This window comes from Montipora capricornis, chromosome 6, assembly GCF_036669925.1.
Source record: "Montipora capricornis isolate CH-2021 chromosome 6, ASM3666992v2, whole genome shotgun sequence".
Taxonomy (NCBI): Eukaryota; Metazoa; Cnidaria; class Anthozoa; order Scleractinia; family Acroporidae; genus Montipora; species Montipora capricornis.
In genome coordinates this window covers 6,809,864-6,824,863 of record NC_090888.1, presented here as the reverse complement: position 1 = coordinate 6,824,863, position 15,000 = coordinate 6,809,864, and the positions used below count along the sequence as shown (strand labels likewise).

General features: G+C 39.1%; 2 protein-coding genes and 2 long non-coding RNA genes across 4 annotated transcripts in view; 2 read left to right on the top strand and 2 right to left on the bottom strand.

Annotated features, from left to right (window-relative positions):
- The window catches only part of LOC138051422 (uncharacterized), a 253,692-nt gene extending 242,397 nt beyond the window's left edge, over nucleotides 1–11,295 (top strand). The window contains exons 3-7 of the mRNA XM_068897620.1: nucleotides 8,033–8,183; nucleotides 8,321–8,509; nucleotides 9,149–9,254; nucleotides 10,472–10,621; nucleotides 11,085–11,295. Coding sequence (XP_068753721.1) covers nucleotides 8,033–8,183; nucleotides 8,321–8,509; nucleotides 9,149–9,254; nucleotides 10,472–10,621; nucleotides 11,085–11,216 — 728 coding nt within the window. The 3' untranslated portion in view covers nucleotides 11,217–11,295. The remainder of the gene's footprint in view (nucleotides 1–8,032; nucleotides 8,184–8,320; nucleotides 8,510–9,148; nucleotides 9,255–10,471; nucleotides 10,622–11,084) is intronic.
- The window catches only part of LOC138051441 (uncharacterized), a 115,228-nt gene that overhangs the window by 32,888 nt on the left and 67,340 nt on the right, over nucleotides 1–15,000 (bottom strand). The gene's annotated exons all lie outside the window — the stretch shown is intronic.
- LOC138051400 (tetratricopeptide repeat protein 28-like) overlaps nucleotides 1–15,000 on the top strand; it is a 301,832-nt gene that overhangs the window by 233,268 nt on the left and 53,564 nt on the right. The gene's annotated exons all lie outside the window — the stretch shown is intronic.
- LOC138051439 (uncharacterized) lies at nucleotides 11,065–14,596 on the bottom strand. The gene is made up of 3 exons (XR_011132809.1): nucleotides 14,550–14,596; nucleotides 12,698–12,762; nucleotides 11,065–11,199 (listed from the first exon to the last, which is right to left on the bottom strand). It is a non-coding gene; the product is annotated as an uncharacterized lncRNA (long non-coding RNA).

Genomic DNA, 15,000 nt, shown 5'->3' with positions numbered 1-15,000 from the left:
ATATAGAAGACATTACATAGACGCTTGGAGATACAAAATTCCTTGTATCGTGTTGAAAAATATTTCATGAGCGAGCGCAGCGAATAAGTTAAACATTTTTCAACACGAGAAGAGAAATTTCGTATTTCCAAGCGGTCATGTAATATTCTATTTATTATATAAACACCAATGAAATAAGAGATCAATTCACAACAGGCATCGAAAGGCCCGATTTTTATATGTGACCATAGCAACAGCAATATTTTCACGTGTGAAGATTATCATGTTTGCGCGCGAAAGCTCACTTGGTTTTTCATTGGTGTTTATATATTTAAAAATTTTTTCCAGGTATTTCCATATTATTTAAATGTGAATGCTACATCAAAATTCCAGTACAATACACACATAATCTTAATCAAGACATTGAGTTAGTCAATTTAATCATATTGTTTACTTTCCCGTAAAACCTGGTTTGAAAATAAACATTTTTCTGACGCTGATGGGCACAAAGCTGATACATCAACATTTAACTCAGGCCTTGCATCTTATTAATAAATAGATAGATATATATATCAATTAAAAAAAGGCCTTCGTATACCTAAATGTCTTGTACCTCATCAAAACCTCCTTCCAGTTGCTTACGCGCCGTTGGACTAAGTGCATTAGCGAGCTTAAGGACGCGCGTTTTTGAGACGCGGACGGCAACCGGAAGAGAGCTGTTTTCGCTTTTAACTTGTCTTCACACAACCACATTCACATTGCTAAGTATCTTTTCTCAATTAGAGATGATTAGTATAAAAATCTGGGTGACACCACTGCCGTGGCATGTTAAATTTTCTCTTCCTGTTGCCGTTCACGTCTCAAAAACGTGCGTACTTAAGCTCCCTATTAACTTGTGTGATTACAATTCGTTACAAAAAGACAGATTGTTTCTTTCTCTACCCATCTGCTTTGCTTCCAAAGCGATTACCGAGCGCACTTTAAAGATCTGAGATTACAAATTTACTAGATTTCAGGTGCACTATGCAGTGCACAACATGAATAGAAAGCCATTGGGTTTGTTTGGGCAGTTTCGGCTGAGCGCCACACAGTCGTGATCACACTTGATTACACTACGATAACTTCGATAACTAACCCTATCCGTACCTAAGAATTACAGAGCTAAGGGGCAGTTTACAGAAACAGCTACTGCCAGAACGAAGGCCAGGAAAGACCTGCCGGAAAAAACCCCGTTGGGGGAAAATAAGGCAGGAGACCTGGGTAGGATCCATGACTTAAGCTCTGAATGCCAATCTTACGAAGGCCACGCTGCTAAGTCAGAATTGAAACGAAAGTGTGAACCACTATTTAAACTGTGGTAGAAAAATAAAAAATAAAATAAGAAATAAAAAACGTTCATAGTATTGGCGTTGGCCAAGAATGATCTCCCATGTGACAAAACTCTCCTGTATGGCTGTCATCGTGTCCCATGATGCACTGAACAGGCCCAGTCCCCATTGCTCTCATGCCGCAGAAATATTTCATTTCCAGTTAATTCATGTTCATTCAAAGGCCGGATTTTACATATTTCAGGAATTAGCTCATGAAACGATTTAGTTTTGACTAGACTTCTAAAGATAAATTCGTTAGAGTGGGGGTTAATATCTAACACGTTTAAGTAATATTTGAGTAGTGAAACTGGACAGACACTACTGCTTGACAGGGCAATCACAACCTCATCTCCTTGCCTAAGCTGGTGTGTCTTGCTCTTCTCCACTCTGATTGTCAGGTACCCGTCATCAAAAGAGATGCGACTCATTCTGATGTTACGAACCTCATCGGATCTGAAAAAGCCCGCAGCTTCCCGTATAGTATTTGCCGGAAGAAAAGACGTCTTCAGAGTGAACGAGCGAAAATACATATCCGTGGTGGACGGTGCCCTAACAACCAAAACGAATCAAAACAAGTCTCCCACAACAATAACAACAGCAATCTTGATTATTACACCTATTTCTGTTACTAGCGTAACATTTTAGAGCTATAAAGAGGGAAACGAAAAGATAAACGTTTACAATTTAAAGGTGTCTAGGGGCTAAATAACCTAAAGTTTTCAAGTTAGTCCCTAGCTAAGGAAAGGTAATAATGTAAATTGTAGCGACTACAACAAACAATAAACAACAACGAACAACACACACATTTAAGAATTAAGACAAAAATAAGCACAAATAAAGGCCGTCGTTGGCATAATTTTATACTTATTGGATTAAGTTTTAAAAAGAAATTATTTTATCTTGACTGGAAAAGTAAAAGTACTAAGATTTTTCAAGCTAATTGTTTTACAAATTGATTTCCAAAGTTAGTTCTTGTGCACGGCCAAGAGAAAATGAGGGGACAGAGAAGGAGGCTCCCGGTCCAGCCCTTGGGATATGTCATGTCCACGAAAGTTATTTTTAGACGAGCGGAAGTCTTCCGAGACGTCCGCATGCAGGCCAACCTCGGTCCGATGTTTGAAAGAAAATATATATTCATCAGCCTTCACGCGCGCCATCATTTTCTCTTTTCACTAAGAACGTGAGAGCGAGGCAAGACTGCATGCGGACGTCTCAGAAGAAAGACTTCCGCTAGAACAAAGACCTCCGCTCGTCTAAAAATAACTTTCGTGGACATAACATATCCCGGCCAACGCCTTGAGCCTCCGTCTCTGTCCCCTCATTTTCTCTTGTGCACGGCATATGAAATTCTTTCATTTCTGGCATATCTCGTATTATGACTTTGAATATGATAAGCGTACTGAAAATAGTTATCAAAGATGTTTGGTAGTGCTTTGCTATGCCCACAATGTGCAAATTTAAGTGATTGCAACTTTAAAATAGAAGTAAATGCTAGGATATCTAAGAGGTTCATAGGACGAGAAGCACTTTCAGCGTTCTTTCCACGAGTAGTGGTAAAACATGTTTTTCTTATTACTGTGTTTTATTTTCTTTGTACTTTTTTAATTTGAGTTTTAAACCCACTTCCCCATGCAAGAATAGCAAAAGATATGTAGGGATGGAAAAGACTGTAATAAAATTGTTTTAATTGGGTTAGAGACATGTAATGACTTAGTTTGCTAAAAACTCCAGTATTGCAAGCAATTCTAAAACAAGCGTATGCTATGTGGAGCTTTTCATTAAATAAGACGCCTAAGTATTGAATATAATCTCTTTTTTCAATGATTTCACTGTTTAATTAATATATAATGATTTTGAGAAACATAGACATGTAAAACTAGCGATAAAAAGTTCAGTAAACTTCCGACGTTTCGGCGACCTCATGACGCCATTATCAAGTAGTTGGAAATGAACGTGCGAGTTCATAACAGATACAAAATACTCCATATTTGCATAAGTGGAGGAGAGCTAGACAAAGACTTTAGAATGGTTAAAATCTGTTTGCACGTTCAGCCGTAGTCTTAATTGTTTGATGTACAGCATTTCAAGATGACGTACTCTTGTGGCCATCCACGCGTGTATGTAGATGGCCACGCGTGTAGCACAGGATACATTGAAACTGGTACACAACGCACTGTTGATTAACCAGTTGTGGTTTGTTCTCGCATTCTTGGAGGTCTTGGGCAATTCTTCGACTGACAAAGACGGGTTGGCCTGTAGTTTGGAGCTTGAGACTTAAGTCTTTCAACTGAGTCTTAACAAAGTTAGCAGAATCCCGGTCCTTTTAAGGACTAAAGACTCCTAAAAGGGACCAATCTGGAGGAGCTCTACTCTTCATCTTGGCGGGCTTTCTTTGCATCGGAGCTGCTGACCGTTTTGGCGGACTTTTCGCGTGGTCAAGTTAACTCAGGGAGGGCTGTTACGGTAGCAAGGGTAACCAGCCATGTGGCCATTTTGATGAGGTGCTATGGCAGTTTATGTTGGTAAAGAGGGCCAGAGTACCAAGAGTGGCCAAGCTTGCCAGGGTGTCTAATGTGGCCAGAGTGGCAAGGGTGGTCAAGGTGGACAGGGTTGCCAAGGTGGCCAAGGTGGAAAGGGTGGCCAAGGTGGCGAGGGTGGCAAGGGTGGCGAGGGTAGCAAGGGTGGCCAAGGTGGCGAGGGTGGCAAGGGTGGCCAAGGTGGCGAGGGTGGCAAGGGTGGCCAAGGTGGCGAGGGTGGCCAAGGTTGGCCAAGGGTTGCGAGGGTGGTCAAGGTGGCGAGGGTGGTCAAGGTGGCGAGGGTGGCCAAAGTGCCTAAGGTGGTGAGGGTGGCCAGGTTGCCAATTTCATACCAATCGTATGCATCCTTTCCTACAACCTTTTCTATGCGCTAATTTTGATCAGAAAGATTTAACATTTTTTAAATTATATTTTGTCCAAAGATTCAAAGAGAGACCTTCCTTATATTTGAGTGAATTGGTCTGGATTAAAAACCTCTCTCTACAACTGAAAAGGAAGAAAGTACTGCAAGGAAATGAGCCGTTGACAACCCTCCGTAGTTTTCAGTTACTCTACAGCATATGAAGAGTATGGCTATCGCACCTGTTTTGCGGACTCTGCGGAGTTAGATGCATTTCCAGGCAGAATCGAAACTCAGCTGCCTTGACACTGGAAAGCAGTATCACTGGAAGCGACTTGCCCAACCGTGAAAAATTAAACAAAGTAGGGAATAAATTTGTGGGGAAAAGAATAAAAAAAGAATCTCTTTATAGGTAAGTAGTAACGAAAGTTAAGAAATGTTTTATATCTTATGCCTACATTCCTTTTTACAACTACATAGTCATAGGACATCGTACTTGAAAAGAGTTAGAGGGAGTAATGAGTACGTGTATCATGCCAATATTGTATTTACCAAATATGAAGTGTAATTTCTGCTGTTATACATGCATGTGCTATTTATTTATGTTATTTTTCTGTCGAAATCTGTATTTGGTGAAATAAAAGTACAAATTTAAGTTAAAATTATTTTACAATTTTGGCGATACAAGTGAGTATATCGTCGTTTGCATAGTGTAATGTGCATGTCTAGCACTACATGCCATAACAAACACGGACAGAGCTTACCTGTTAAAATGAACTACCATGTAGCATGAAAATGTTGCGGCTTTTAATTTCTGGGGATTTTGCGGATGAATCCTTATCCGCGAAAAGAGTTTCAAAAATATAACACAAATATAAAAAAAAATATAACACCCGCCAAAGAAAACGCGCCAAAAACAACTCTCTTCAGTCAAATTAAAAACTGCGCTTTTTGATAGATTTGTGCCAAGCGATGTACACTGGATCCATTGAGATGTCGAGTGTTGACACCCAATGCAAAGCCAAGCTCAAGTAATTTCTGTCGCTATCGAGAGGGAGGTCATTCGCGCGACGTCCTCTGGTATAAAACTAATGGCTTATACCTCCGTCCTCGGGCTTTATCTCTTACTTAACTAATAAAATTACAAAATGACATTTACCATATCTGCATACAGGTAATTGGAAAATTGATAGCGCTTATTACATTTGTGAATTAAGATATATTAAGAAGCTCTTTTCTTTTTTGAAACATTAAATGGATATATTTACGTAATAATTTAGATGTAACCTTGTTTTCTGCTGTAAGTAAATACTTCGTCTTCTCCTTATCACTTCAATTGGTGTAACAAGCGCCAGCGTTTGAAATATGCGAGTGCAGCTCCCTTCTTAAAGTGGTATACCCCCGACAATACATGAATGGGTGAGTGCGTGAATGATTAAATGAATGGATAACTTTATTTATGAGTCAACAAAAGGTTTGCAATTGCTGCAAATTCTGTGGGGACACCTAAAACAAGTTACAATCATCAAAACTATGTACAAAATAAAAATTACAATAACAGCTATAGAACTAAAAATAAAACTAAGAATAAATGGTAATGGTAATGGTAATGAATTTATATAGCGCATTTTCTATTAATATATTCAAATGCGCTTTACAAGCAAGGGATCTATGGGTGAGATCGGACATCAGCATATATAGGCGCCGCTGGTAGCCGCTATCAGTCCATTAGCGATCTCACCCAGCACATGAATGAATGAAATGAATAAATAGTCAAGTTGGACACAGATGACATTTGCACCCTCATCAATGAAAATGATTAAACCCCTGTTTCCAATGAAATTTTTACAGTGGACGTATTTATCTTGCCGGTAAACGAAGAATCCGTTTTCAGGTTGAATCCGTTTACAAGTAAATAATGAAAAGAACACAGTCGGGTTAAACTTGTTCGTCGGTGTAGTGTCGTGGTTAAGATATAGAAGTATAGATCTTGAGGGTTCGAGTTCTGGTAAGTGTATAGTACAGTTCTTTGTTCCCCTTTCCTGTAGTAATGTTGAGAATGAATGGAGAATTATGAATACAAAAACCGATAAAGGGCGGATCGTGGGGGAGGAGATGAATAGGGTGGTTAGCCACCCCCTATTTTGACTCCATTTTTTTCTATTTATGTGCCCTTTATTGTATTTATATTTTTGCTGGAACCAATACTGTTTATCTGACGTTACTCTTTTGTTAATGCCAAATATAAACAAAGTCAAAATGGCCGCCTCAATTATCCGTATTTGGTCAGAGTGTATGTTGCCGGTATAGTTTAATCCATTTTACTTAGATTGAATTGGTGATCCGCGTTTTACGCAATCCGATGAAGTGAACAAACTTTTTCCTTTTAACCCAACTTAGGGCCAGGTTAGGATTATTTTTGGTTCTTATACATGGTTATTAAACAAAAGTAAGAAATGTGCTGGTTCAGAATGTTCATCGTTTGAGCGTAGTGGTGAAGACACAGAACTATATTTCTAGAGGGTCCGAGTTCCAGTACCGGTAAGTGCATAATACAGGGTCGTAACGGGGTATATTTTTCCGTAACTGATCCCATACTTTTACCAAACTTTGGATTCCTGATCCGAAAAACGATCAAAATTTGGATCCCTGAACCTGCAAAAATTTGATCCCTGATTCCATGACAAACACTGCTGATCCCGATAGCACGCGTTGTGATTCCAAATCCCGGGGCTGTGATCCCTGATCCCGGCCCTTTTCAGGCCTTTGATCCCTGATCCATACCTCGTTACGACCCTGATAGTAGACTTCATTCTAAAATTCTTTCCCTACTATGTTGTTATGTTGAGACTGAATGGATAACCGATAAGATGATACGAAACATTAAGAAGATGTCTTGAGATGCGTATTGGGCGTTACATTTCAAAGTAATCTCAAATGGAATTTGCACATTAATGAGGTTGTGGCTACGGCATCAAAGAGGCTGCATATTCGTCGTGTCCTCAAACGCGGCGACCTACTTAAGGTTTATTTTGCGCTTAGATCTGCGGCGTACGGTCACGATGATCGGGAAAGTTGAATCTAGTTTTACTTTCCCGACCATTACAACGCTTCCGACTAAGGCAATTTTTAATGGAAACGCGTGTCTCTGTCCTGTCGGCGGCACACTATTGTTCCCCTTGTAACACCTCCAATCAGACTTGAAGTGCGCTCCTTATTTTCTTCTCTTCGCAGAGGATTAGTGGTGCGCTTGTCTGCGATCGCTTCAAATTTAAATGGGATAATTTGCCTCCTGTGTTTATGATCGTCTGCGATGAGACCGACGCAGTCAGCTTTCGATGGTTGCGGACCGATGCAGATCATACAGAAACCAGGCTTTAGGGAGCAGGGTTGCTGCATTGGAGAGAGCGTTAGCCTTCCACAAACGTGGGATGAGTGCATGGTTCTCTCTGGGTACCCACGTTTTCCCTCAAGAACAAACATTTCATTCGACCTGATTTGATTTGTAATATCCATAATTAGATAGTTTAACAAAGGCGTCATCATCATCATCATTATTTCAATATTGTGCCATAGATTGCTCGCACTGCATGTAACTTGGTGTAAGTTAAAAACATGACAATGGCAGTACGCTATGATGTTATTTTAATGTTAATGACAGTAGCTTTTTTTGTTGTTAAAGGCTGGCTTGTTCCTTTTACGAGTGGGTGTTGGGAGAAGGAAATTCATTTATTAAAGTTAAGCTCATCTTTAAAGTTGACAATTGAGATGAAGAATGTAATAAATATTCATGTCTTTGGTCATAGCTGAAAGCAACATTGGCTTGATTTTCTCCACACACAAGAACTGTGGAAAGTCACTTTCTTTACATGTCATTTGCAAGGGACAAGGAATTCCAGTCAGAAGGCACCTCCTTCTTTTATCAGGAGGCAACCAGAATACAGCTGACACCTCAGAGTAGGTTAAAGTTATCTCCTTGACTGTCTAAACATCGGGCTTTGCTTTGATAATTAATATTCTGATTACAGAACTTTTCAAAGAAAGTTATTTACGATGTGTTCATTTTCCCCAACAATGTATTTGGTATGGTTCAGCAAAAAGGTTCTTGAAGTTATGTCAAAGACATCACTTGTGGTTTTGGTGGATGATCCCCTAATTTCGCAGCAGCTTGGGAAATTCTTAAACCAGACACAGAGTGGACTGATGCAAGGCTCTGCAACATTTGGAATGCAGACCCCAAGGGCATCCTTACTGATATCCAGCAACAGTAAGGAAGTAGAAAGGTAATAGCATTCCCTCTGTTTTTTTTATTTACTAAATTAACATTAACCTGCATTGCAGACGTAATCTAACACCGGTTAGCAACGTCTCTGAAGCAGCACCAAGATCCTTATTCTGGACTCCCAACGGACTCAACGAACAAGCGCTAGTGCATTTTTCCCTTAAACCTGATTGGCTAGTGCCAGTCTTGTCTAACAACTGTTTATCTTAACAGACCAAACAATCCTGGTATGCTGCTGGGAGCCCAGTACAAGGATTTCGGTACTGGTTCGCACACGGACCAAACCAGAGGTTTGGTTTCGACTGTGGCGCAGGCTAAATTAACATGAACTTACTTGGAGACACTCAGAGAGCCATAACTTTAGCATTTTGTGGAAACTGTCACGTGCCACTGTCATTCAAAGTAATATCGATTACCATCATCGTCATCATGAAAGTTTTGGTCACCTGCTATTTTTTCTTTTGCATAACACTCTGCAGGCCCATCAGCACTGCTAAAAGTTCAACTGAATGATATTTGTTATGTCAGGGTAAAATTCGTGTTGTTGTGTACCAATACGAGACAACAAGTGCATGTACCATTTTTCGCCTGAAAGCTGTCTTTTGAAATTACTGAGAACATCATCCCTTTTTGTAAATAGGGTGGCTGGCAGAGTGATCCGTTTCAATTATACTTGGGATGAAGCACACTCCGACAATGAAGGGGGCAGGGAGACGCAACTACTTGATTTCATGGATAACAACAAGGTATTCAAACTATGTTAATTTTTACACTGAGTATTCTCGCACTTTACAAAAACATGCAGGCTCAAGTTCAAACGTCAATGCCGTCAATCAAATTAGCAGTCTGGGTCAAAGGCTGCATAAAAAAAACCGTTTAATTCAATTTTTATCTATAGAATCTGCTCATTATTGAAAAGGTTCGTTTTTGAAAAGGTATATGACAATGCTGCAATTAGCAAAGCACAAAACATAACCTTCACAGTTAGCTCATTGCCCCCATGAATTCAACTTTTCCACTTAACTAGTCATCAAGAGTGCAAGTTCAAAACTTGGCTCACTTGGATGTACTTTAGTCAACACAAGATGAGGGTTATTTAAGGACGGTGCCTACTAATTTACAGGTATTTTTGCGCGGTTTACCTAATATGCGGGAAAAGCAGATCATAACAAGCGTTATTGAAATCCAAAAAGAAAATTGGGGTTAACCAAGCATTTTTCGAATATAATTAATCAACAATATCTCTGAAAAATGCGTGGTTACCCCCAATTTTCTTTTTGGACACCAAGATCAGTTGCTAAGTTCTGCTTTCTCCGCCTAGTTTTGAACCGCGCAAAAAATATCCCTGTATTAATAAGCATCAGCGGTAGGAAATCTGAGTATCTCGAGATGCACAGAACGTATGCGCAATAACAATAGTAGGCACCGTCCTTAAGGTACATGTAATCAAGCAAAGGTATAAAGAAAATCTGATGCCTTTACTCCCTAATAGGTCACCCAGGGACAAGTTAAATTATCTGATACGAGCCAGAGAACTGAATATATATACATGTATGAACATTAAGAAAACACAGTAAGAGGATCATGGGTGAAGGAGTTAAGGTGCTACAGCCACGGAGTTGTCTAACATTATACTAACTATAACTAGAAATTGGTCAATCATTCACTAAACATGAGATTAACTCAGTAGTTCTTGTCAACCATCCAAAACAGGGTCTGTTTGTTGCCTGGGCCATACGATACCTGCCTTTGTGGGAGGAAATTGTCCACGACCATGGAGACCAACTAAGGTCTCTTGTCAAGAAAGTTGCAACCCATCAGCAACCAAGATGGGTGAAGGGCACAATGTACTGCATCATGGTTAACATAATGGTAAGAAATCAAAACTTTCTATTTTGCCGCCAAACAAGCTCCACATAACCATACTTATTTTGTCTGTAACCTTTTCTTCTTCTTGTCATAGATTCATGCATCAGCAAACAAGGTGTTAGACATAAAGGACCTATTGTCCAAAATTGCTGCATTAAATGCCGCCAAACAGGAGAGACCTCCCTTCTTCTGGCGCATCCAGCAGGATGCCTTAGACAAATTGAATCAAGATGGGCCAGGCAAGGTACAATATGTTGTGGTTGAAAATGAAATTATTGTTTGAATAAAATAATAATTCGCGGGTGTAAACTGCAGGTTGCAGGTTAGAGTTGTAAGTACCTGTTTTACCATAACTGAAACAACCCAAACCTTTACCAAGCACAACATATACAGGTCACATTACATAACCTCAAATTTTAAAGTTTAAAATAACTTCTCCATTTGTAAAGGCTAGATAATTCCCCACATACCATAAACAAGGCAAACAAATGGTTGGACATAAAATTATTTTCAAGTTCACCCAAATGAAAACTGTTGAATTCTTCTTCTTTCCGTGTAATTTGCACTTTTTGGTTTTTCTTTATGCCTTTTGTATGCTTTGCCAATCATGGAAGCCATCTGCCTAAATTGACTAAAATGGTTTGATGCAGCTTTCAATCTCTAAGGTGTGGCATGGTCTGTCTCAGAGCTTTGATATTTTTTTGAAGATCCTCATGTGGCTCAATCCAGCTGTGAATGTCAAGACCTCACATGACGTGGACTTTGAACCTGCAATTGCCATCAAGTCTGAAACCTTGGGGCAATTCCACAGTGTCTTGCGTACTGCAAGTAAAACTTAATTAAGTGATCATATCTTTCAACTGTGAAATTATAATTTAATGACTGAACTTTGGTAATAATATTTCAAGGCCTGATACAGGCTTAGGTATGGGTACAGAAAGACCGTAAACACCTGCATATACGAACGTAGAATGTTATGAACCTGTTTGGCTGAAAATTTCATAAGAATCGTGTTATCCCAAAAAAATTAAACAGGTTGTTATTTTATAAAATGGCTTTAAAATTTCAGGCGACTGCAAGTTCAACAGCTCTCATTTGTCATGCATGTTTTCAAAATTCTGGCCTTTATTGTTCGATAACAAATAGGCCTTCAGGCTTTATGGGCCTCTACGTTTTAGATCTTACAGTTTCATATCATTACTTCATGTCTTCACCTTACAAGTAAAGAACAGAATAAGGTGTAGTTTTGCTTTGCTGCTATTAGTGCAAAAATGTAGAAATGACCCTTACAGCCACCTGCCATAGAGTAGATATCTTTTGTGGAAATAAGAACCAATTTAACATATTGACCTCTGAGAGTGACAATTAAAAGAATTTTCTCATCAAGGGGGAGCGACCTTGGGCTTTTGAGGTGTGAACAGGTTAAGCACCTAGATAGTCTAAAACTGCTATAAATACCATTTTTATCAGAACCCATTTAGCCTATCTTGAAAAAAATCTAGGTTCTTATGTGCGACTGTTCACTGTATGACACCTCTCCTCATTTCTACTTGCAGGAGGTGACAGATGAAATTAAAAATGCCATCCTTTGTTGCATATGTTAGACCTTGTAAGTCCCAGCACCTTGCTTTGTCACTAGTGTACAGTTCACAATACACAAGTGTTAGCTCTTCCTCCAGGCAAATAAATTGATTGGATATACTTTAAGATGGGGAGAATATGGAACTTAATTATGATCTAGGGGTCAATCCATAACCTTTTTGCAACAAAAAAAAATTATCATTACCTAAATTTGTAAAAATTTGTAAGAGTTTACTACTGATTGATGCAACTCAGCATTGATGATTAAAAATGAAGTACACAGTCCTGTAATGACATTCCTTGAATGATAATAATAATTCAAATATATAGATATAATTATGTATACAATGTGCCCTCCCGGTTGTCACCATAATGGCTTTATGGCAACTCCTGAACTTGGGCACAGGATGTACGGTTACACATTGTTGGATTGCATTGTGGAGTCACAAGAGTGCTCAAACTGCAAGCAGTGAGCGAAGCATAATGCCAATAGTGAACATGTACATAATTTGTATACACTTAAGGGTTCAGAATTTTGACAATGTTCTGATCAACACGTTTTTTTCCAACAGTGGCTGGTATTCAAGAACAACCTGGGTGCGAGGCACCAAAACTACCAGACCTCGCATAAGAAAAAGTCGACGAGACTACGTCTGATTGCGATTTTCAAGAACTTGTACATATAACCGATACAATCGCTATGAAAGTCAAAGTTAAACCTCAATAATTAATGAAATACCTGCTTTACAAAGCCTTTCAAACCACACTTGACAAACTTGCTACTTTCAGCACTCAACCAGAAACCTACAAAGGAACAAGATAGCCCTAGAAGGCCAAGCAGAGGTTTTGAAGGTATAAATTAGGCAAATGCTATATGGCATTCAATTTTTATGAACACATAGCTAGTTGGGCAAGATTAGCCATGGTACCGTCAATGGGTAAGAACACCAGGAAGTGAGACAACCTAGCGAACCTACACACCGAAAAGGAAAAGGGCCTTTGAAAGGGTGGGTAACTTCAAAGAAATTAATGACTTTATTTAAATAGCTTAAGTTAATAAGCAATAGAACATACGGTAATGAGGATACCTAAACTTCGAGCCAGGATTCGAGCTAGGATCCGAGCCAGGATTCGAATTGGAATAAAAAAGGCAATGTTCTGTAAATAATAAAAGGTAAAAAGGTCTATTGACAGGGCAGGGGATTAAAGCCAATGCAATGGTAATCATTGTCCATTAAATGTTTGGGGATATGACAATCTAGCATGTAATTTAACAAAGGCAACACTTTTAGTAGCAAGTCTTTCTTCAGGTATCTGGAACCCAGTGGGGAACTTAACACCAAGTCTATGGAGTGGAAATAGCTGCGAGACAAATAATTGGCATAAAAACTGATGCATCGGCAGATCTTGTAAACATTTTAATACACAGTTTTTAAGTGGAGACGTATAGTGTCTCAAGTATAGGTGAATCGCAAAACTTGAATATCTGTCTTTCAATTTTTGTCAATTTATTAAAAAATTAATGCAAACTTGAATATAATGTGGAAAGAACTGCTTTGGAGATGACAAGAACTAAAAATTGACTCTTGTGCTTTGATCTGAAATAACATTGAAGTACAGTTTTTAAAGAGGGGTATATTGCAAAATTGAAACAATCCTGTGTAACAAGTGAACTTCTGATCAAGCATAATACTATGTCACGCTATTAAGGGCAAATTTTGGGTTCATCATGAGTTTAAAATTTGAAAATGTTAATGTGGAATTCCTTCGCTGATAAAATTGTTACATTCACAAACCACATGATTCTAAGCAAAATCGACCTTTATCCAGGCGATTTGCCATCAACTTGAAAAATGTCCAGCTGACTTTTGTCAAGATTACCCAAATGCAATCCATTTCAATCTTGTCCATTTGTGTCCATCTGTGCTTCTCTTTTCTATTGCTGTATTTCTTTTAGTTAGTTCAACAGTTTTAAGTGGTCATTGCAATGTTGTATTGTACATTTTGGGCATTTTGTGTGTCATGGAATTACATCACTTTGCGTGACATTGCCCCTTTAATGTTATTTTTATAATAACAAAAAAGCAACAATGAATGCAATGGTTCAGCTCAGTGAGAGCAATGATTTGTGCTTTGATCTGAAATCATTTTGTACCGTCCAACATAACAATTTTATGTGGTTAAATGTAATTTAGGCAAAGTTTGAGTCGAGCCAATGCTGGCCAGTGGTTGCTCACAGCAATCATGCTCGGTGTGGTCTCATACATGGTTTTTGCAGGGCTCACATGTTTTGCTTGCCAGCTGTGTGAGAATGTACAGTTTGCTTTGAGTGCCATTCATGCCTTTCGAGTGCTTTTGCTCCCTCAATTCCCTCCTTTTCATTGGTGACGGTAAGTATTAGGGGTCGTAAATATCTCCACTGACTCTGTCAGTGTGCCAGTGCCTGGTGGTTGCTGCTCTCAGGGTTGCAATGGATACCTACATGATCTGCTCCAGGCTCATATCTTGGCTCCACCGTCCCTAAGGCACTTTTCCCAAGCTCATGAATTGGCGATGAGTTTAAACAGTATAAAAACAAAATAAAAACTCACCATGACTCTTCAGACGATGCCACTTGACCAAGCTTGTAAACTACACCTACAAAAATCAAAGGCTCGCTGTTGCCACTGGGAATATTTTGTAATCACCATTGCCGATGAGTTTAACCCTTTCACTCCCAATAGTGCCACTTATAGATTTTACTCTGTCTAACGCCAGACGATTTTACTCGTCAATGGGGAACCCCATGGGTCTGAAAGGGTTAACAACAGCTGGATTCACTCAAAACCTATGTCCCCATTAAACAGTATAAAAACAGTATAAAAACTCACCATGACCCTTCAGACGATGCCACTTGACCAAACTTGTAAACTATACCTACAACAATCAAAGGCTCGCTGTTGCCACTGGGAATATTTTGTAACCACCATTCATTATACACAATCGGAAATATATTTATTTATATTTATTTAAATTCACTCTAACACTGGATTAACTTAACCA